The following is a 21927-nucleotide window of genomic DNA, read 5'->3' as shown; positions in this document are numbered from 1 at the left end:
CCAGGTGCCTTTTGAATGTTGTAATTGCACCAGTCTTCACCACTTTATCTAGCAGCTCATTCCATACACGCACCACTGTCTGCTTGAAAAAGTTGCCCCTTAGCTCCCGTTACATCGTTCCTCTCTCACCTAAAATCTATCTCCTCTAGTTTTGGACTTGCCTGTCCTGGGAAAAAGACCTTGGCCTTCACCCTATGCATGCCCCTTATGATCTTATAAACATCTGTAATGTCACCCCTCAGCCTCCTATGCTCCAACGAAAATAGCCCAGCCTATTCAGCCTCTCCCTATAGCTCAAATCCTCCAACCATCAATTTTATGATTATAAACTTATCTGAGCATCCGATCACTTAGATTACAGCAGTAAGATAACTTTTCTTAATTACTGTTTAAAGTAACCTATCATCTAATGACCACAATTCCTCCTTAACTCATTGTGCTTGTTGAATATTAACTTATTATCTTTTGCTTTAGGCAGGATTTCCTCCTGGAGTGGTGAATATTGTACCAGGATATGGATGTACTGCAGGAGCAACAATAACAAGTCATATGGACATAGATAAAGTAGCCTTCACTGGTTCTACTGAGGTACTCTGAGCTAAACATGATTCTTTTGCAAAACTGTGTAAACCTCAACTTAATTGAGAGGGCTGTTTTGAGATGATGTTAGAAATTATTATTTTTGACACATATATTTGAAGAGAAATTTATCCATATTTGAGGTCTGTTGTTGGAAATTGTTTGTGCTAATACAATTCAATGTACTCAACATGGGATAAATGTTTCATTAAACGCTGTAAATTAAAACAGCATTCCATAATTTAAACTTTAAATCTGGACAAACAAATGTGAAGAACCTCAGCTTATTGTTTAAGAAGCTGTATTCTGACTGGAAAAATTCAAATACATCCCCCACCAACATTATTCAAGAGCAGAACTCAAAGGTGCTGAAATTCTGTGGAGTTCTTTAATCTCCTGTAAATTCAGTGGATGATGAGAGAATTGATCCACCTGTCACAAAATAACTGGAGACACACACCCTTCTTTCCCATTTTGGCTATTAAGGATTGAACCAGAAACATGCAAGTTAATATTAAACAGTGCACTCTCTGTTTTTGTTGCCCTTGCAATGCCATACATATTGGTCAATTCTTTCTGTGCACATAATGCAGCAGGAATCATTTCTCTAATAGGAGAAAAATAGGTGATATGTTTATCGTGTTTTCAAGGTCCTATACGAAAACAATGGATTGAATGTTTCTACTCTTTGGCAAAGTGTTTTTGCGTAAGATTCTTGGTGACTGGACTGTCATGGCGGATATCAACATTTCTGTTGTAATTCTTCACTCTTGCTCTCACTGATTATGACTGGTCTCCTCAATGCCAATCTCATAGAATTAGGAGAAGAAGACGAAGAAGTGTTTGCTGCTGCTATGACGTTTGCAATGCTGAGGCCACTTGTACCATATTTAAACCACAGCTACTCACCATTTTGTAAGTTAGGAAATAATCCTCAAACTATGGTATTCTTACATTATTCCAAAAAAATTGGCCCAGAAAGGGAAGTGGATCTCCATATCTCCATATTGTCATGGAGGCATAGACTTAACGAGTCCTCCAGCATGGACACAGGCACTTTGGCCCGAATTAGTCCATGCCGACCAAAACGTCCATCCACGCTAACCCCATTTCCCTGCACTTGGCCCATATCCTTCTAAACCTTTCCTATCCATGTATTTGTCCGAATGCCTTTCAAATATTGTTGATGTACGTAACTCAACCACTTCCACTGGCAGCTCATTCCATATGCATACCACCCTCTGTGTAAAACGCCCCTCAGGTTCCCTTTTATTCTTTCCCCTCTCACCTTAAACTGATGCTGTCCTGTCCTCAATCCCTAACTTTGGGAAAAAGACTGGTGCATTTACCCTATCCATGCCTCTCATGATCTTATAGACTTCTAACAGATTTGCCCTCAGTCTCCTAGCTTGTCCAACCGCCCCCTATAACTTAGACGGTTGAGTCCTGGCAACATTTTTGTAAATTTGTTCGGCATTCTTTCCAGTTTAATAACATTCTTCCTACAGAAGGTGACCAAAACTGAGCACAAAACTCTAAGTGCAGCCTCAGTAATGTCCTGTACAATTGCAACAAAACCTCCCAACCTCTATACCCAATGCCCTGACCGATGAAGGCCAGTGTGTCAAAATCCTTCTTCACTGCCCTGTCTATCTGTGACTCCATTTCAGAAAACCATTTGCCTGAACTCCAAGGTCCCTCTGTTCCACTACATTCCTTAAAACCCTACCATTCACCAGGAAACTCCTACTTTGATTTGACTTTCCAAAATGCAAGACCTCACACTTACCGAAATTAACCTCCATTTGCCATTTCTTGGCACTCTTCTCCTGCTGATCAAGGTCCTGCTGCAATTTCTGATTACCTTCCTCACTGTCCACAACACCACCTATTTTAATGTCATCTGTAAACTTACTAATCATGTCTTGTACATTCTCATCCAAATCATTAATATAGATTTAAAAAAGCAGTGGGCCAAGCACAAACCCCTGAGATACACCATTCTCAAGTCTCCAGTCCAATACCATCCTTCCACTATTATTGTCTGCTTCTTATCATCAAGCCAATTGTTTATCCAATTTGCCAGCTCCCCCTAGATTCCATACAATCCAACCTGCCAGAGCAGCCTACCATGTGGAACCTTATCAAGGGCCTTACTGAAATCCATATAGACTATATCTACCGTCCTTCCCTCATCAACCTTCCTGGTCACTTCTTCAAAGAACTCTAACAAATTTGTGAGGAATGATCTCCCACGTGCAAAGGCATGCTGACTACTCCTAATCAAACTCTGTCTTTATAAATGTACGTATGTCTTATCCCTCTGAATATTCTCAAGTAATTTACCTAACAGCAGATGTTAAGCTTAGTGGTCTATTGTTCTCAGGATTTTCTTTGCACCCCTTCTTGAATAAGGGCACAACATTCACTACCCTCCATTGTGAACAGTGATTTGGTGGAGCTAGTGGTGGAGAGGTAGACCACCCTCTTTTCTGCTGACTGGAAAAAGAGGCCACATCACCAGACTTGACTAGACTGGATTGAGATAGATTCCGGAGTTAATGCTGAATCCCGGTTTAATTGCAATGCCTAGCAGTGCAGGAAGAAAGGGAATTATCTTCTGTGCAACACAAGGCTAAATGCCACTATTTTTTATTTACTACCCATGTTCAGTGCCATTACTCATTTTAACTCTGCCACTGCATACAGCTCTCACCGAGGCTCGTGAGCTGCAACTTTCACTAGTATATGCATCATGTCCACTCAATGACTCTCAGACACGTCAGCCTCCTAAATAACTACCACTTCCTGTCCTCTATGTTTTCTATTCCCTCACTTGGAATACCTCGCCATCGTTCCTACTCCTGCATGACCATTGATGGGTCCACCATCCACTTCCAGCACATTCAATTTCTCTCTTTGTCCTGTCACAGGAAAATTTATCTCACAATTGGGCCAAGAGGCTGAAGATAAGGGACTTGGTGTACAGAAGGCTGCTCACCTATATGTGGATAAGGTGGCTGACTTGGCTGAAGGAGAGATTGACCACTCATACAGGAACACACAGACCATCCATCTGCAATCTCCTAATGAGCTTTCTTGTGCTGTACTCTGCTGCTCTCCCACTAATGGGAGTGCTAACGCATTCTTAACCTGCTCAAGCTTACCCAACTAATTCCCAGCAACATCCAGTGAACCTTGTCCAAGGAGAGGCCTGAGTTGCAGGCCCTCAGCTCCACCTCTACTTCTGAAGAGAAAGTTACTGAACCAACAGAAGATGAACTATCAAGGCTTTTGCCTGTACCATTCACCAATTCAGAGACTTTCACCTCAGTGGTATCTCTAACTAGATTAGACTGAGGATCACAATCTGGCAAGCACATCACCAACATATCTCTATAGCTGTTGTGGAAGGAATGCCACAGATTACTGACAATTGGAGGACTGCCAGAGATCTGCTTATTCCCAAACAAAAGATGAGCCCATGGTTGTAGCTATGAGCGACTTAACCAAAATTTACAGACAAGCATGGGAATAGCAGATAGATTTGTCAGGGGCAGTCACTAAAGTAGAACAAAGGATGGAGGAGTCCGCAAAAATTATTGATTCCCTTCTAGCTCTCGCATGCATGCATCTGGCTGCTGCCATAGAGACCCAGGTCCAGCACACTCAACGTTTGCTTGTGCACAGACCTGCACTCCATCACTTTAGTCAAAGGTGCTAAGTATCCAACTGTCCCTTCCTCTCAGAGAGACAGGATGGTAGCAGCAGGGAGCACGAGTAATAAAGGTCTTCCGGAAGCTTCCTTTCTTGGCCATCAATATCCCTTCTAAATTCTGCAGAAGTCCAAGTTAAGGAGGGTGAATCAACATCGGATTCATTTTCAACTGGCCTAGGCCCTCTAGGTCCAAACCCACCAGGGCACCACTAGCCAACTCTTCCAGGACAACAGGACCAACGAGAGAATAGGCTGTCTCCAAACCAGACATCCCAGGGATGAAACACATTCTAATGGCCAAGTATTGCTCATTTCTCATAAGCAATAAACTCCTTGACTATAGGTAGCCTCAAACATGGATCTGGACTGCAGCAAAAATGTTGCACTTTAATAGAGATTATACTGAGGCTACAAGCAGTGTGCAGAGAGTGGTAGGTCCCGCCCTGTCTAAGTCCTCACCTTATGAGTGTCAGCATGGAATCAGTGATGATTCCTCATGCCTCAATAAATAACAGTTCATTCTGGCAATTAGCTTTTCAAAGGACTGCACTACCATTCAATGCTGGGAGATGTACAATGGGTAGGTCACATGTCCACTCTCCCTCATAGCACATTGGTTTGTTGACAAGAGCTGTACAAAGTGTTGCATCTCTCAGGTTAGACACTGTCTTCCTGGATGTTCAAGGATTTCAGAGCAATTCAGCAGTCTACACAAATTCTGAAATGTTAAAGGCTAACCAGTGATGGAAGTGTGAAATAGAAGTGCCTCACGATTGCTCCCAACATGCAACCTATCCTGAGAGATAAACTCAGAGAAGCTCAGGAGCAAAAGAGAAATTGCTGGAAAAACTCAATACGGCTGGCAACATTTTTGAGGAGAGAAACCAAGTTAACGTTTCGAATCCAGTGACTCTTCAGAACTGAAAGTGGTTGAAGAATGTCTTTTCTTGTGCATACCTTTGACAGAGGCAGAGGCCCAGTACAACGACAAAGGAGTTATTGATGGTGGCAAAAGAGAAAAAGAGATGTAAGATGAGTGTAAATCAAGGGGTGAAAGGGAGGGGATAGATTCTTTGTACTAAGAACAAAGTAAACAAGGCACAATGAAGACTAGAATGTTGAGGAGGTGATGGAACAGGAGATGGAGAGAATGTAAGAAAAGTGGATAATACACAGAGCACGATCAGCTTTGGAAGTTATTGAATTTAATATTAAGATCTTGAGGCTGCAAAATACCTCAGCAGAAAATGGAATGGTCGTTCCTCCTTGCGTTGTGCTTTATTGGAACATTACAGCAGGTCCAGGACAGAAATATTAGCATGAGAGCAAGGTGGTTTATTAAAATGGTAAGTAACTAGGAGGTCTGTGTCATCCTATAGACAGAACAGAAGTGTTCTGCAAAGCAGTCACCTCGTCTGCATTTGGTCTGACCAATATGAAAGAGATCTCATTGTGAGCAGTGAATGGAGTAGAAATGCAGCTTCACCTGGAAGGTACGTTTGGGAACTTGAATGATAAGTAGTCACGTGGTGAATGGAAAATTTCATGGGAAGGGCCTTCATGAGTGGGCGGCCTGGTGGATCACTGGTTAGCATTACTGTCTTACATTGCCAGGGACTGGGTTCAATTCCACCTTCAGGTGACTATCTGTGTGGAATTTGCACATTCTCCCTGTGTCTGCATGGATTTCTCTGGGTGCTCTGGCTTCCTCCCACAGTCCAAAGGTCTGCAGATTAGGTAGGTTGGCCATGGGAAATTGCCCAGTAGTGTTCAAGGGTGTGTAAGCTCGATGGATTAGCCATGGAAGATATAAGTAGGGGGGAGGGGGGGTTGGGTCTGGTTGGAATGCTCGTCAGAGGCTTAGTGTGGACTTGATATACTATAATTATAAGATCAGATCTGAGAATCTATAGGGTTACCATGTGCAATATATTTTGTATTTCTGCCAAATAAAGTGTTAGTTTGAAGTTTAAACCTGAAGACAGCTCTTGATTTTGCCTTCTCCTCAACCAGACTATCTCGCGCCCAAACTCACAGTGCGGTATCTTTTGTATGAGAAAGGAGATACCAATCGAACGTTTCATCTGAAAGCAGCACCTCCAGGAGTGCAGAGCTTCCTCAACCCTGCCCCAGAGTGTCTTGAGCCTGGAATCAAGAGTTAGGAGTGAAAGTGTTGCCAACTGACAGACAGCTGACAATCTAATGCAAGAAGAAATTTCATGGACTCATCAAAACAGCTTTCTCAAGAACAAACTGGGCTAAGCAATAAATGCCAATGAAGCTTACATCCCATGAAGTAATAAAACTTAAGACTTCCCCTTACATCTTTGGGATTCAGTCTGGAGACCTACAATACCTCTATTTTAATGACAATATATCAAATCTTCCCTTACTATTTCCATTGCCTTACATTTGATCATAATGGAGTACTACACTTCACCAACTTCTACTTTGCACTTATAACTGATTCTCCACTTTACAACACTTTTTTCCTTTAAACATGTGATTTAGGCTAAGTTATTACATTTTCAAAACCAGTCAAAAGTGTATATACTAACTCACTATAATTCCTTTCGCAGGAAAGATTGGCATAACTAAAGGGAAAGTTGAAGATCAAGAGAAGGTCGTGCTACATTCCAAAACTTGAAACCACTGAAAGAGATCGCAATTGATTTTATAGGCAGGAAAAGGGCATGTGACATTGCAAATGACGAGGCCACGCATAATGGGATGTTTGGGGATTTGCCTCTCTTTCCTTTTCTTTTTTAATTCGCTCTCGCACACACTCTACCTGATGCTATATTTGCCACCATACATCTGTGATTGCTTTCCCTTGCCAATTCCTTTGCCAAATGGGACCCTGCAAATGATCAAATTGAGGAGGACAATTCTTCCACATATGAAATCACTTCTTACCCCATCAAGAGCCTGTATCGAAATTGACATCCCCTATATGTAAAAATTGAGGTGGAGGAATCTGTAGGTTCATGCAGAAAGGATAGTACAGGAACCAAATCACTGAAGGAACAGCACACATTTTAGTTCGAATGAGGAAGGTAAAGGTGTAATGTTTGAAGGGCCAGGCCGTGTAATGTAAAATTCTCTTTATACATCAGCAATGCCCTATAAGTTGCACTATTTCCTTGGCAGTTCTTCAACATCTTGGAGACTTTGAAGGTGCCTGATAAAGCTTTGGTAGGTTTCATGAGAAAAACACCCTGCAGTTAATTATAAAGTGTGTGGTCATTGCAATTAACATTTTATTCAGTCCATTATTGCCAGTGGTGGTAGCAGATATCACTCAATAGCAATCAAAAATATGTTCGTTAGCAGACCATTTTCTTCCCTAGATTAGATTAGATTCCCTACAGTGTGGAAACAGGCACTTGGACCTTTTCTGAAGAGTAACCCACCCAGACCCATTTCCCTCTGACTAATGCATGTAACACTATGGACAAATTTAGCATGGCCAATTCACCTGACCTGCACATCTTTGGACTATGGGAGAAAACCAGAGGAAAGTCACAAATACATGGGGAGAACGTGCCAAACTCCGCATAGACAGTCGCCCGAGGCTGAAATCAAACCTGGGTCCCTGAGGCAGCAGTGCTAACCATTGAGTCTCTAGTATTTTTAATCTGTTTCTAAGATACTGGCTAAATTGCCATGGGACAGAACTAAACTTAAGGTTTTCTCATCTGTCTTACTAAATGTAGAGAAGTGTGAAGTGATACATTTTGGGAGGAAAAACACAGATAGGGAATATAAAATGAAGGATACAATTCGAAGTGGGATCAGAGATTCAAAGAGTGAGTATTTGTGAATGAATCACTAATGCTGGCAGAAAAAGATGGATGAGAATAAAGTTAAATCATATGGGATTCTGGGTATATATTTGGGGTAATAGAGTCTTAAAGCAAGGAAGTTATGATAAGAACTATAAATAACTAGTTTGGAAGTAATATATCTAGTTATGGACACCACACTTAGAAAGGAAGTAAGGGATTTGAAAAGATACAGAAAAACTTTGCAGGAATGATTCCAGGAATGAAGAGTTTCAATTATTTCGATTAATTGAAGAAGTTAGAGCTGTACATCCTTAGATAAGAGAAGATTGAGAGGAATTTTAAAGGGCTTTCAAAATCATGAGGGAGTCTAGATAAGGTAGAAAGGAGGAAACTTCGCATTGGCAAAGGGATCAAGTACAAGAGGTCACTGACAGTAGGTTATTTGCAAAAGAAGCAACAGTTACATGAGGACAAGCATGGACCGAAGTGGTTCAAGAAGGCAGCATACTGACAACCTTTCAAGGTAATTGGGGATGCCCAATAAAAGCTGACCTCACCAGCGATGCCTACATCCTCTAAGTAAGAAAAAGAGTAGTTAGGGTTTGGAACGTGCAGGAATGTGCTGGGGTAAAATTCAATGGTCACTTTCAAAAAGAGAATTAGACAACTGTCTGAAGAGAAAAGGAAGACGTGAAGAAATAAAATGGGCTGAGTTGCTTTTATAGAGATCCAGCAGGAGGGATTTTATTGCATCATTCAAATGGCTCTCATGCTTATGTGAATTACTTATAGCACATTGTAGATGTAAGCTTAATGAACTAAATATTATATTCGCTTCATTTTTTCACTCAGGTTGGTAAACTAATACAAGAAGCAGCAGGCAAGAGTAATCTCAAGAGAGTAACACTGGAACTTGGAGGGAAGAATCCAAACATCATATTTGCTGATGCAGACTGTTAGTATTTAAAGTTATTTCTGTACTTAAATTTAATATTTATCAGATGTTTAATTGTTCTTGACACTGACATTTGTGTGCTTTTGACAAGGTTTTATGGATTTGCCAGACCCAAATTTCTAAAGAAGGTGGTTATGGATCTTCTGTGGATATTGCCACAGAAATGGGGAAAGATCAACAACACACGTTCATGACAGAACGATGTTTGACTTTAAGTGGAAATTGTCATTGATCATTGTTCCACTTCTTAGGTGTTTTTGTCTTTCTTGCTGGCAGAGGTCATGAAGTAATGGCAAAATTAACATTTTGCACACTTGATGGAGTGCACGCTTTAAATAGTTCTTTTTGCAGCCATGGTATATTTGTGGTGTAGGGAAGGATATTAAGACAAGTTGCAGGAGCACCAATTAAATTAATCCCTTTACCCTGGATTATGAAAAGTTCAAGGCAAGACAGAAGTAGTTAGACCATTTTTGTTGGCAATATTCATTGTCTACCATTATAAGTTAATACAGAATAAGTTAGTTGTTTTTGCAAGTGCAGGCCCAGTAATTGCCTAGTTCTGACTGTAAGCTGACATAAACTATTTCACAACTTTTCCTTTGGAGCAGTAGGTTCTTCATACATATGTTTGAAATTTAGTTTCCAATGCCAGATGCATTGTCTAATTACTAGGAACAAGTAAAATGGGTCACAATGATCATGCAATGCTGAAAGTACTATCTGCTGGTGAAAGATATAACTACTTATGATGGTAATTATAATCAGACTAGAATGAGTATTGATCAAATGACTTCATGTTTCATTCTATTGTAAGAGAATTTCACAAAGAAGCTTAAAATGTATAGAAAACTATTGTCTTGTCCATTATTTCAACCATAAAGCTGTTTGTAAATAAATACATTTCTAAGTTCCAACATTTACAAATATGGACATAGTTGTTGGGACGCACTTCAGTTCCTTGACATGAATAAAACTGTTAATTCAGAAGTCCAGTTATAAGTGATGAACTCTGGCCTAAATCCATTATTCATTAACTAGAAAGTGGTCATTGCACCCTATTGCCTGAGCCTGTTGTTCTCCATTTGCTGTTATTTCTGAAATGGTATTTAGTAGTATACTAAGTAATATGCAAACTATGCCAAAATCTCATATTTGTGGAGTAAAAACAGAGATAAAATCTCATAAATCCAAAAACTGGTACAACACCAAAAGAATGATTCACTAAAATTACTTAAGGCAGCAAAGGCTGGTGATAAAACTGCCAAAATAAAAGGTACACGTTGCCAAGTTAACTATTTGACGAAATGTGTGGCCCATTTAATTAATTACTCTCTTTCCAGTCATAGGCAGTTGGCAACAATATGATTTCCTTGGGTATGATGATTCCCAAGCTGCTGCTATTGCTGCGAAACTTATACTTCTCAGAAGTCTGGCAGTGAGAAGGTTCAGTCTTGAGGGACTCTGTTGCAGCAATAATACTTACATTTCTAAGAACATGTCAAAGAAAATAATGGGGAGTCAATCATGTTATTTATGTGACCGCACGCATTTGATTCTCCCCAGCATTTCCATCTGTAAGTGGAGCAACAACTGAGAACTGGTAAATTTGATTTTAAAAATGCTGTTGAGTGGGTCTCGTCTATAGAAAACTACTCAACTGTCTCTGAAAGCCAGAATATCCACGCATGTCTAAAGTAATGTTAAATGATTAATAACACATTAAGATGAACTTATTATATAATCAGTTCCACAACCAATTATCCAATGACTGAATACAAATTGTTAATAACATAACTTCATATATATTTCTTCCAAATATAAATGGTCATAAAATGTGCTTGTCAATATCTAATACATGTATCTAGTCAATACAACATGTGTAGTACCTCTTTTGACCTTTATAAACATGCAATATGTTTCTAGAGAAATTCAATAACAATAATTAGAATAATTGACCTTCTACTCAAATGTCAGGTTTGAACTCATACATAAATAATACTGTAATTTTCCAAAATGATGCCCACATTTTCAAATATGAATGAATATGCAATGTAACTCATATTTTGCAGTGGACTTTGCTGTAGAGCAAGCTCATAATGGCCTCTTCTTCCACCAAGGACAGTGCTGTTTAGCAGGATCCAGAATATTTGTGGAAGAACCTGTCTACAAAGAATTTGTCTGCAAGAGCATTTCGCTAGCACAGAAGCGTGTTATTGGAAATCCCCTACATGCAACAGTCACCCACGGGCCACAGGTATCAGAGAAAAGATGTTATGTGGAATGCTTAGACTAATTAAAGAGTTAACATAGTACTTTAAACTATGAGAAGAAAGCTCTTCAGAGACCACATTCTGAACTGTGACACTGTTTTAGTTAAGTTTGTTCATCTTAGCTATTGCTTTATGCTTACGTATTCCATCTTATACATAAAAACTAACAATGCTACTACAATTATTGAGTCTATTACCACCTGTTCTGATGGCTTCCTTAACATAATGAGAATCATGAATGCCAGGGTATGAAAATTTCAGCTAAGAGGGATATTGGATAGGTTAAGGTTGTTTTCCTTAAAACAGAGGGTTCACACAATTGAGGTGTGCAAAATTATGAGGGGGTGCAAATCCAGTAGACAGGATAGACCAATTTCCCCAAGTGACAAGTCTGTGATCAACACACTTTTAACATGATTGGTGTAAGGTCGAGAGACTAATGAGGGAAAAGATTTTTTGCAAGAGGGAGAGAGATGTCTGAAATTCCAGTTCAGTGGTGGAGTCAACACTTATTTGAAAAAGTACCTGGATCGATTTCTGATCAGCAAGGGTTACAAACTACAAGGTTCAGAAAAAAGTAGAATTAGAATGGGTGTCTAGTTTTTAAGGAGTTTTTAAAATTTCAATTTTTTTGTAATGCACAGATCTGATAGGCTAAATGGTTTCTTTCTGTGTCTATGGCTCTACAATTCTATAGAGCACACAAACATACAAGAAGGTAAAATAATGTCAATGTCATTCAACTCATTAAGCCATGTCTGTTTACATTTTTACAAACAATATTATAGAATTACAGTCACAGAGTCAGAGGGAGTCATAGACTCATACAGTCCTACAGCACGGGGACGGACCCTTTGGCCCAAACTGATCCATTCTGACCAAAACGCCCATCCACGCTAACCTCATTTCCCTACTCCTGGCCCATATCCTTCTAAACCTTTCCTATCCATGTATTTGTCCAAATGGCTTTTAAATGTTGTTAATGTACGCACCTCTATCACTTCCGCTGGCAGCTCATTCCATATACATATGACCCTTTATGTAAAAATATTGCCCCTCAGGTTACATTTTATTCTTCGCCATCTCACCTTAAACTGATACCTTCTAGTCTTTGATTCTATAAACCTGGGGAAAAGACTGAGTGCATTCACGTAATCTTATAGACTTCTAGTAGAAACCCCCCTCAGTCTCCTGCGCTCTAAAGAAAAAAAGACCTTGTTTGTGCAATCTCTCCCTATAACTCAGACCCTTGAATCCTGGCAACATCCTTGTAAATTGCTTCTGCTCTCTTTCCAGTTTAATAACATCCTTCCTACAGCAAGGTGACCAAAACTGAACACAATACTCCATGTGTGGCCTCACCAATGTCCTGTGCAATTGCAACATAACTTCATAACTTCTATATTCAATGCCCCGAATGATGAAGGCCAGTGTGCCAAAAGTCTTCTTCACTGCTTTGTCTACCTGTGACTCCACCTTCAGAGAACTGTGCACCTGAACTCCAAGATCCTTCTGTTTCACAACACTCCTTAAGGCCCTACCATTCACTACGAAATTCCTGCCTTGATTTGACTTTCCAAAATGCAAGACCTCACACTTATCAATATTAAATTCCATTTGCCATTTCTTGGTCCACTTCTTCAGCTGATCAATTTCTGATGAGCTTCCTCACTGTTCACGAATCCTCCTATTTTAGTGTCACCAGCAAACTAACTAATCATGCCTTGTAAATTCTATTCCAAATACAGATAACAAACAGCAATGTGCCCAGTACCAACCCCTGAGGCACTTCACTAGTCACAGGCCTCCATTCCAACACCATCCTTCCACAATTATCTTCTGCTTCCTACCATCAAGCCAACTGTGTACCCAATTTGCCAGCTCTCCCTAGATTCCATGCAACCTAACCTTCCAGAGCAGCCTACCATGTGGAACTTATCAAAGGCCTTACTGAAATCCATATAGACTATGTCTATATCCATGCCCTTGTCAACCTTCCTGGTCACTTCATCAAAGAACTCTAACAAATTTGTGAGGCATGATCTCCCATGCGCAAAGCCATCCTGACTATTCCTAATCAAACCCTGTCTTTCCAAATGCATGTATATCTTATCTCTCAGAATCTTCTCAAGTAACTTCCTACCACGGGTTTACTGGTCTATCGTTCCCAGGTTTTTCTTTGCAGTCCTTCTTGAACAAAGGAACAACATTTGCTACCCTCCAGTTTTCTGGGGCCTCTCCTGTGGCTAAGGATAATGCAAAAATATTAGCCAGGGCTCCTGCAATATCTTCTCTAGCCTCTTTCCGTGTTCTTGGATATATCTGGTCAAGACCAGGAAATGTATCCACCTTCATGCATGCCAATACATCCGACACCTCCTCTACTGTGATATGGACTATCCCCAACATATGAGCACTAACTTCCACAAGTTCCCAATTCTTCATGTCTTTTTCCTCGGTAAACGCAGAGGAGAAATATTCATTGATAACCTTACCTATCTCCTGCAGTTCTACACATACATATCCACTCTGATCCTTGAGAGGTTGTATTCTTTCTCCAATTATTCTTTCTCCTTTAATATGCTGAAAAAAACCTCTTTGGATTCACCCTAATCTTCTCAGCCAAGGATATCTCATATCCCCTTTTTGCCCTCCTGATTTCATTCTTCAGTAAACCCCTGTATTCCCTGTATACCTACAGGGTCTCCATTTATCCCAGCTGCCTATACCTGAGCCACACCTTTTTTTTCTGGTCAATGCCTCAATATCTTTTGTCATCCAGGGTTCTCTATTCCTGTCAATCGTGCCTTTCACCCTCACAGGAACATAAAGACCTTTAGCTATTTCACTTTTAAAGGTCTCCCACTTGCCAGAGGTCCCTTTGCCTGCAAACAAACTGCTTCATTCAACCCCTGCAAGCTGCAGTCTAATTCCATCAAAATCCGCCCTGCCCCAATTTAGAATTTGAACTTGTGGACCAGCTTTGTCCCTCTCCATAACTATTTTAAAATTAATAGAACTGTGGTCACTGATCCCAACATGTCTCCCCACTGTCATCTCCATCACCTGTCCTGCCCTATTTCCCAAGAGTAGTTCAGGTTTTGCCCCTTCCCGAGTAGGGCCCTCTATATACTGTGTGAGGGGACTTTCCTGAACGCACTTAACAAATTCCACCCCATCTAAGCCCTTAACGGTCTGTCAGTCCCAGACTACATTGGGAAAATTAAAGTCACCTACTATGACAGCCCTATTTACTCCCACAAGTCTCCCCCAATCTCCCTGCATATTTCTTCGTCTAATTCCCATTGAATATTTGGGGGCCTATTGGACAATAATGTTACCATCACCTTCTTATTTCTTAGCTCCATCCAGAAAGCCTTACTGTTTCCTCGTAATTGTCTTTTCACCAAGAACTCACTGTAATATCCTATGATTTTGCTACTGCTGCAGAAACAAGTAAACCATTTAACAAATGTTGTCTCGGGGTTAAATCTAACATCTCAAAGCTTTTAAGATCTCCTAAACTGCATGGCCTTTGCCTTTTTTCCTACCAGGCCCTCCCCTTTTTAAGGTTTATATCTGTTTGTTAGTGTGTTTGATATGGTCGTTTATTATTTTTCGCAGGGTAAGTAAGCAATAAAAACCCAATCTCTTTTCTTTGAGAAAACCTTATAACAGCTCCTTAATTTTTGCAATGCTGTGTTTTCATTAATGTGCTCGAGCTGCATGCTAAAAATATTTGTTGCGATTGACTGAGAGTGCGTTAAAAGGAGGAGTGTTGAATTATCTCCCTCATCTAGTTGTAAAAACTGTAGAAACTTAGTTGTGACACTCCCATTGGCAAACAACGAAATTGGAATTGGAGAAAATAAATTATTCCACAAACGCTACTTAAAAAAAGGCAAAAATGTTTCCTTGGTTCTATAATAATAAAAGTGCTAATATGTCCATGTTTATAATTAATGTTTTCAGAGAAAAGGACATTAAAAAGCTATAATCATTTTCTTTGGAAAAAAATTAAAAGGTATAGACAAATACTTAAACGTAGCATTCTGCCAAAAAGCCAGGGAAAGAAAAAATTGCAGAATGGATGATGAAATGTCTAAAATTCGAAACAGAGCATGGAGAAACACAAAACTGCAGTCGCAGAAATTTGCAATAGGATTCTAACAGAAAAAGAGGAAAGAGAATTCTAGGAACCGAAAGAAGAAAATTCCAGGAAAGGGAATGAGAACCTGAGTTCCACATGAGAAAGAAGAATGAAGACAATTCTAGTGAGGAAACAGACCAAACACAGACTCAAGGGCTGAAATATTCAAGTTTGCCCACTTAATTCCAAGGTTTGATGAGGAAGAGGTGGCTGCATTCTTTATGTTTTTAGAGAAGTTAGCACAGCAGTTCAAATAGCCATTGCAACAATGAACAAGGCTGTTAAAAAGCAGATTAACAGGGAAAACTGAAAATGTTTACTCTCTATTGCCTGATGAGAATCCCATTAACAATACAGCAGCAAAAAGGGCCATTTTAAGTTCATACCAGTTAGTGCCATAAAGGCAAAAATGCTGTAATCTCAGCAAACAGCTCAGTCAGATACATCTAGAATTTGAAAAGCTTAAGCAACTTGCTTTTAACCAATGGGTACGGGCATTTACAATTGAGGCCACTTACAAAAACTTTTATGCAGAAATTCTTCTCGAGGATTAAAATCTCTGTATGTGTTCCAATATGGTCACATTTAGAGGGATATGGGCCAAGTGCTGGCAAATGGGACTAGATTAGTTTGGGATAACTGGCTGTCATGGACAAGTTGGACCGAAGGGTCTGCTTCAGTGCTGTACATCTCTATGACTCTATGAACAGGAGCAGAGGAAAGCAGAGCACAGCCAGGTCACATTCCTGATGAAGGGTTCTTGCTCGAAATGTCAATTCTTCTGCTCCTCGGATGCTGCCTTAGTCAGGACAAATGTCAAGATTAGTTGGACTGTCCAATTGCCACAAAAGAAAGCAAGAAAGGCCAGTGAAGGTGACGGAACACGACAGGACAGAGCAAAAGAGTTGGTAAATTTAAAGGAGGACTCCAAGAATTCAAGGACACACCAGGTGAAAGTGAAGATGAAGTCACATTTAGTGAAGGAACTGTCGGGGGGCGGGGTACAGCAGAGGTTTGCCATTCAGCTAATGGTAGTAGCATTCCAGGGGAAATGGGTATGGCTGATGAAAGCCCATTCCTAAACAAAGATGAAAGGGACAAACACCACAGTGGACAGTCCTGGTGGAGGCCAGCAAGAGCACACTCTTGAGTAAGATACAACGTTAGCCACTGGTGGGGCTGAGGAGCAAAATTAAGTTTCATAACTCATCCAGTATAACTGGTTTGATGTAAAGTTAAATGAGATCAAGGTGCAAGATGCAAGACATCCTGTTGGAGGCAAATTAACTGCCACCAACCTCACACAAAACAAATTTGTAAAAGTGCCTGAACGCAGTGCATGAGTTATAGAGAGAACCCATGAAGAGTTAGAACTCAGAAAGCCAATGTGGTCCTGGGGACAAGTCCAGCTACTAGCTCCAAAGTAGCTTTTGAACTCAGGATGACAGAAGTTAATGTGGAATTTACACATGTCATCCCAAAACTTTTACTGTAATATGTAACGGAATGCTCATTGCAAACAAAAAGAAAAAATATAATGCCTGTCTTTTCTTCTGGGTGGAGAGGTGTCATGATAGTGATAAAACTTCTATCATCTTGACCAGTGGAGTGCCACAACATGTATAAGTCATTCATATAAATGATTTGGAGCAGAAGAGATATAATTAGTAAGTTTGTAGCTGACGCCAAAATTGGAGGTGTAGTGGATGGCGAAGAAGGTTACCTCAGATTACAACGGGATCTTGATCAGATGGAGGAGAGAAGTGGCAGATTGAGTTTAACTTAGATAAATGTGAGGTGCTGCATTTTGGGAAAGTAAATCTTAACAGGACTTATATACGTAATGGTAAGGTCTTAGGGAGTGTAGCTGAACAAAGAGATCTTGGAGTGCAGACCCTGAAAGTGGAGTCGCAGGTAGATAGGATAGTGAAGAAGGCATTTGGTATGCTTTCCTTTATTGGTCAGAGTATTGAGTACAGGAGTTGGGTGGTCATGTTGCAGTTGTCCAGGACATTGGTTAGGCCACTGTTGGAATATTGCGTGCAATTCTGGTCTCCTTCCTATCGGAAGGATGTTGTGAAACTTGAAAGGGCTCAGAAAAGATTTACAAGGATGTTAGAGCATTTGAGCTATAGGGAGAGGTTGAATAGGCTAAGGCTGTTTTCCCTGGAGCATCAGAGGCTGAGGGGTGACCTTATAAAGGCATGAGAGGCATGAGGAGGAATAAATAGACAAGGTCTTTTCCCTCAGGTGGGGGAGTCCAAAACTAGAGGGCATAGGTTTAGGGTGAGAGAGGACAGATATAAAAGAGACCTAAGGGGCAATCTTTTCATGCAGAGTGTGGTACGTGTATGGAATGAACTGCCAGAGAAAGTGAAGGAGGTTAGAACAATTGCAACATTTAAAAGACATCTGGATGGGGATAAGAATAGGAAGGGTTTGGAAGGATATGGGCCGTGTGCTGGCAGGTGGGACTAGATTGGGTTTGGATATCTGGTCGGCATGGACGGGTTGGACTGAAGGGTCTGTTTCCATGCTGTACACCTCTATGCCTCTATGACTCTATCAAAGTTTAATACCTGGGATCTACATAGACTTCTGCAAGCATGAAATATGGAACTAAAATTATACAGCAATCGCCTGACCACAGATAGGCAAGTTCAGGAAATTGATGTTGAATAGGTGAAATCACCTTAAATGAAATTACCATTTATCTAAATACATTGAAAGTAGTCAACTGAATCAGATGTCAAAAAGCTCAGATCTCCTGTTCAATTTGCACTTGTATGTAATGTATACATATTGGACATGAAAGGATAGTCCACAACTATCCAGTTTAGAAAGGGAATGAAACTAGAATTGGAAATACACAAATGAAGTCAAGAGTGTGGTCCTGGAAAAGCAGGCAAAAGCTCTTCATCAGGAATCCTGAAATATCAATTCTCCTGCACTTTAGATGCTGCCTGACCTGCTGTGCTTTTCCAGCACCACACGCTCGACTCTAATCTCCAGCATCTTCAGTCCTCACTTTCTCCTAATACACAAATGAACCATATTTCAGTCAATGCGTGGCAAAAGTGCAGAGACAAACAAATGAACTGTTAACAGCAAGGATTGGATTATCCCTCCCAATTTTAGTCATCTAGACAACTGACCTAGCTAGTCAATGGAGTGCAAGTCTATTACAAAATTGAGCACTGTACTTAAAGAACAACTCTGTGATTGATCATTGCCACTTGCTAAAATATAATCCAATTGCACTATCACTTTATTTCTCATTGAGCTGTTTGATTTAGGGTACAGGTTTTGTACGTATCCCATTTATTTGGCAAGGTGAACGTAACAACTGTGGACCTCAAGATAGCATTCAATCTTGTGTGGCATCAAGGAACCCTGCCGAACTGGAGCTAATGGAATTAGGAAGAACATGCTCCATTGGTTGGAATCATTCCTCATACAAAAGAAGTTGTTTGTGATGTTTGTCAATCATCTCACATCACTGCAGAGCTCCTCAGGGTAGTTTCCCAGGCCCAACCATCTTCAATAACTTCATCAATGACCTTCCAACCATTATAAGGTCAGAAGGGATATTCATAGATGATTGTGCAATGCTCAGCACCATTTGAGACTGCTCAGATACTGAAGCAGTCTCTCTCCATTGGCAACAAGACCTGGACCATATCCAAGATTGAGATGATGTAACACAAATGCTAGGCAATGACCATCTCCTACAAGGGACAATGTAACCATTGACCAGAAGCTAAAGTGGACCAGCCATACAAAAACTATGGCTACAAGAGCAGTCAGAGACTCAGAATTTTTCAGCAAGTAACTCAACACCTATGTCCGTTAAGCCAGTCCACCAAGCGCAAGCCAGGAGTATGATGGAATATACTATATTTTCCTGGATGGGTGCAATTTCAACAATACTCATGAAGCTTTATATAATCCACAACAAACCAATCCACTTAACCAGCATCCCAATGACTCCTTTGAAATTCACTTCCTTTGAATTCCTGTGATGCACAGTAACAAAAGTGTGAACCATCTGCAAGATACTTATCAGGAACACTATAAACCTCCTTCGATAACAACTTCCAAATCCAGGACCTCTATCACATGGAAGGATAAGGGCAGCAGAATCATTGAAGCACCTCCTGCAAATTCACTTCCAACTCACACTATCCTGACATGCAACTATACCATGGTTCCTTCAGTGTTGATGTGTCAACATCCTCTCAATCTTTCCAGCCTTTACATCCAGGAATGCAACAGATCAAGAAAGCAGCTAACCACCACCTTCTCCAGACAATAGATAACAACTGCGCCAGTGAGGCCCACGTCCCATGAATGATTATAAAGGCAAGCATAACCCTGCCCATTCTTTCTGCTCACAGCGCCAGAGACCCGGGTTCAATTCCCGCCTCAGGCAACTGTCTGTGTGGAGTTTACACATTCTCCCCGTGTCTGTGTGGGTTTCCTCTGGGTGCTCTGGTTTTTTCCCACAGTCCAAAAATGTGCAGGTTAGGTGAATTGGCCATGCTAAATTGCCCATAGTGTTAGGTGAAGGGGTAAATGTAGGGGAATGGATCTTGGGTGGGTTGCTCTTCGAAGAGTCGGTGTGGACTTGTTGGGCTGAAGAGCCTGTTTCCACACTGTAAGTAATCTAATCTAATCTAATCTAATCTATCATGACATTACAACATTGACTTAATGTGCAGTCAACTGTAGGAGTGGATATATGTGTTTAAGGATGATACAACAATCACAAGTAGTCCCATCAGCTTGGTATCATTATCAAGCAACTAGTGACTGCAATACATTGCCTTCCAAAGATATTGAGTTACAGGAAGTCTACTATACTATCATTTTCTTTGAGACAAAAAGTAATGTCATAGCCAGAAGATGCTAGAACTGATTTAAAGAGATAGCTATAGCAAAAGATAGATATCACTATAATTACAACAAAACACATTTAGTCTTGAAAATTACAACATAGGCTAGTAACTCACCAGTAACTCACAATAAAAATTAAACTGCAAAAAGCTAGAACTCCACAATAAATCCCCAAATTTCTAGCAACACTCAAAGGTAAAGCAATATTTGTGGGGAGAAAATAGAGTTTATCAATGTTGTTGGAGCCCAGTAGCTCAGTGCAAAAGGTAAGCTGAAGCAGTTGATTCCATCTTCAGCCAGAAGTTCTAAGTGGGTGATCCATCTCAGCCTTCTCCTGAGGTCTCCAACATTCCAACTCATAGAGTCATAGAGTCATTGAGATGAACAGCAAGGGACAGACCCTTCAGTCCAACCCATCCATGCCGACCAGATATCCCAACCCAATCTAATCCCACCTGCCAGCACCCGGCTCATATTCCTTCAAACCCTTCTTATTCACACACCCATCCAGATGCCTTTCAATTCAGTTTACTGAACACAATATGAAGTAATGGCTGGGTCCACTGGATTTGCAAAGAATTTGAGCCTTGACAACATCCTTGGCAACAAAACTAAAAACCTGATTTCCAGAACTAGCTGTGTTTTTAGCCAAACTGTTCCAATATAGTTATAACACTGGCATTTAACTGACAAAATGGAACATTCCTTAGGTATCTCTTGCACAAAAATCATCACTAATTCAAATAGACAGTTCCACTCATACCCTCAAATAATTGATATAGTTAGTGTAGTTACAAGAAGCTGGATATTCTGTGTCTATGAGCTCATCTCCTGATTCCCCAAAGTGTTTCAGTTACTTGTAAGGAATAAGTCAAAGTCTGATGAATACTGTTGCCTAAATTAATGCAAAGGCAAGAAGCTCAGCACCATCCAGAGAAAGGAATCCTCTAGGTTGGCAGCTCATCCAGCACCTTAAATATGTACACTCTCCACCACCATTCCATTGTGCATGCAGTATGTGCTATCTACAGGTTGTACAACAGAATCTGTTGCGCCTTCCAGTTTTGCAACTTCTATCATCTAGAAGAAACAACTACATGGAAATACCATGTAAATCACAAGCCCATCCAAATCACAAGCTTTCCAGACTTTGAAATATGTGACTGTTCCCTTCCTGTGTTTTTTTCCTAATTATCTACAGGATGAGGGCATCACTGGCCAGGCCAGCATTTATTGCCCATAATTAATTGCTGAGAGGGCTGTTTAAGAGTCAACCACATTGCTGTGGGTCTGGGAGTCACATGTAGGCCAGACCAGGTAAGGGTGGTAGTTTCTTTTCCAAAAGGGCACATTAATTGATGGATCAAAATCTTGAAAGTATCAATTTAATAGCACAATGGGTGTCCCTACAAATCAAAGACATCTTACAAACATATGAACATATAAAATAGGAGCAGAAGTAGTCCAATAAGCCACTTGAGTCTGATCTGTTATTTAAAATAATGTGGCACAACTGTTTGTTTTTAAACCTTTTTTTTAAACAGTGTTTCATCTACCTACCACCAATG

At 40.4% G+C, this 21927-nt stretch overlaps 1 protein-coding gene across 5 annotated transcripts in view; it reads left to right on the top strand.

Annotated features, from left to right (window-relative positions):
• Nucleotides 1-21927, top strand: part of LOC140486161 (aldehyde dehydrogenase 1A1-like) — a 99284-nt gene that overhangs the window by 61394 nt on the left and 15963 nt on the right. For all 5 annotated transcript variants that reach the window (XM_072584898.1, XM_072584878.1, XM_072584868.1 and 2 more), the window contains 3 exons: nucleotides 475-588; nucleotides 8938-9040; nucleotides 11113-11297. In XM_072584898.1, the coding sequence (XP_072440999.1) occupies nucleotides 475-588; nucleotides 8938-9040; nucleotides 11113-11297 (402 nt within the window). The remainder of the gene's footprint in view (nucleotides 1-474; nucleotides 589-8937; nucleotides 9041-11112; nucleotides 11298-21927) is intronic.

Source organism: Chiloscyllium punctatum, chromosome 2, assembly GCF_047496795.1.
Source record: "Chiloscyllium punctatum isolate Juve2018m chromosome 2, sChiPun1.3, whole genome shotgun sequence".
NCBI lineage: Eukaryota > Metazoa > Chordata > Chondrichthyes > Orectolobiformes > Hemiscylliidae > Chiloscyllium > Chiloscyllium punctatum.
The sequence above is the reverse complement of the archived record's forward strand: the minus strand, read 5'-3'. Positions and strand labels throughout refer to the sequence as shown.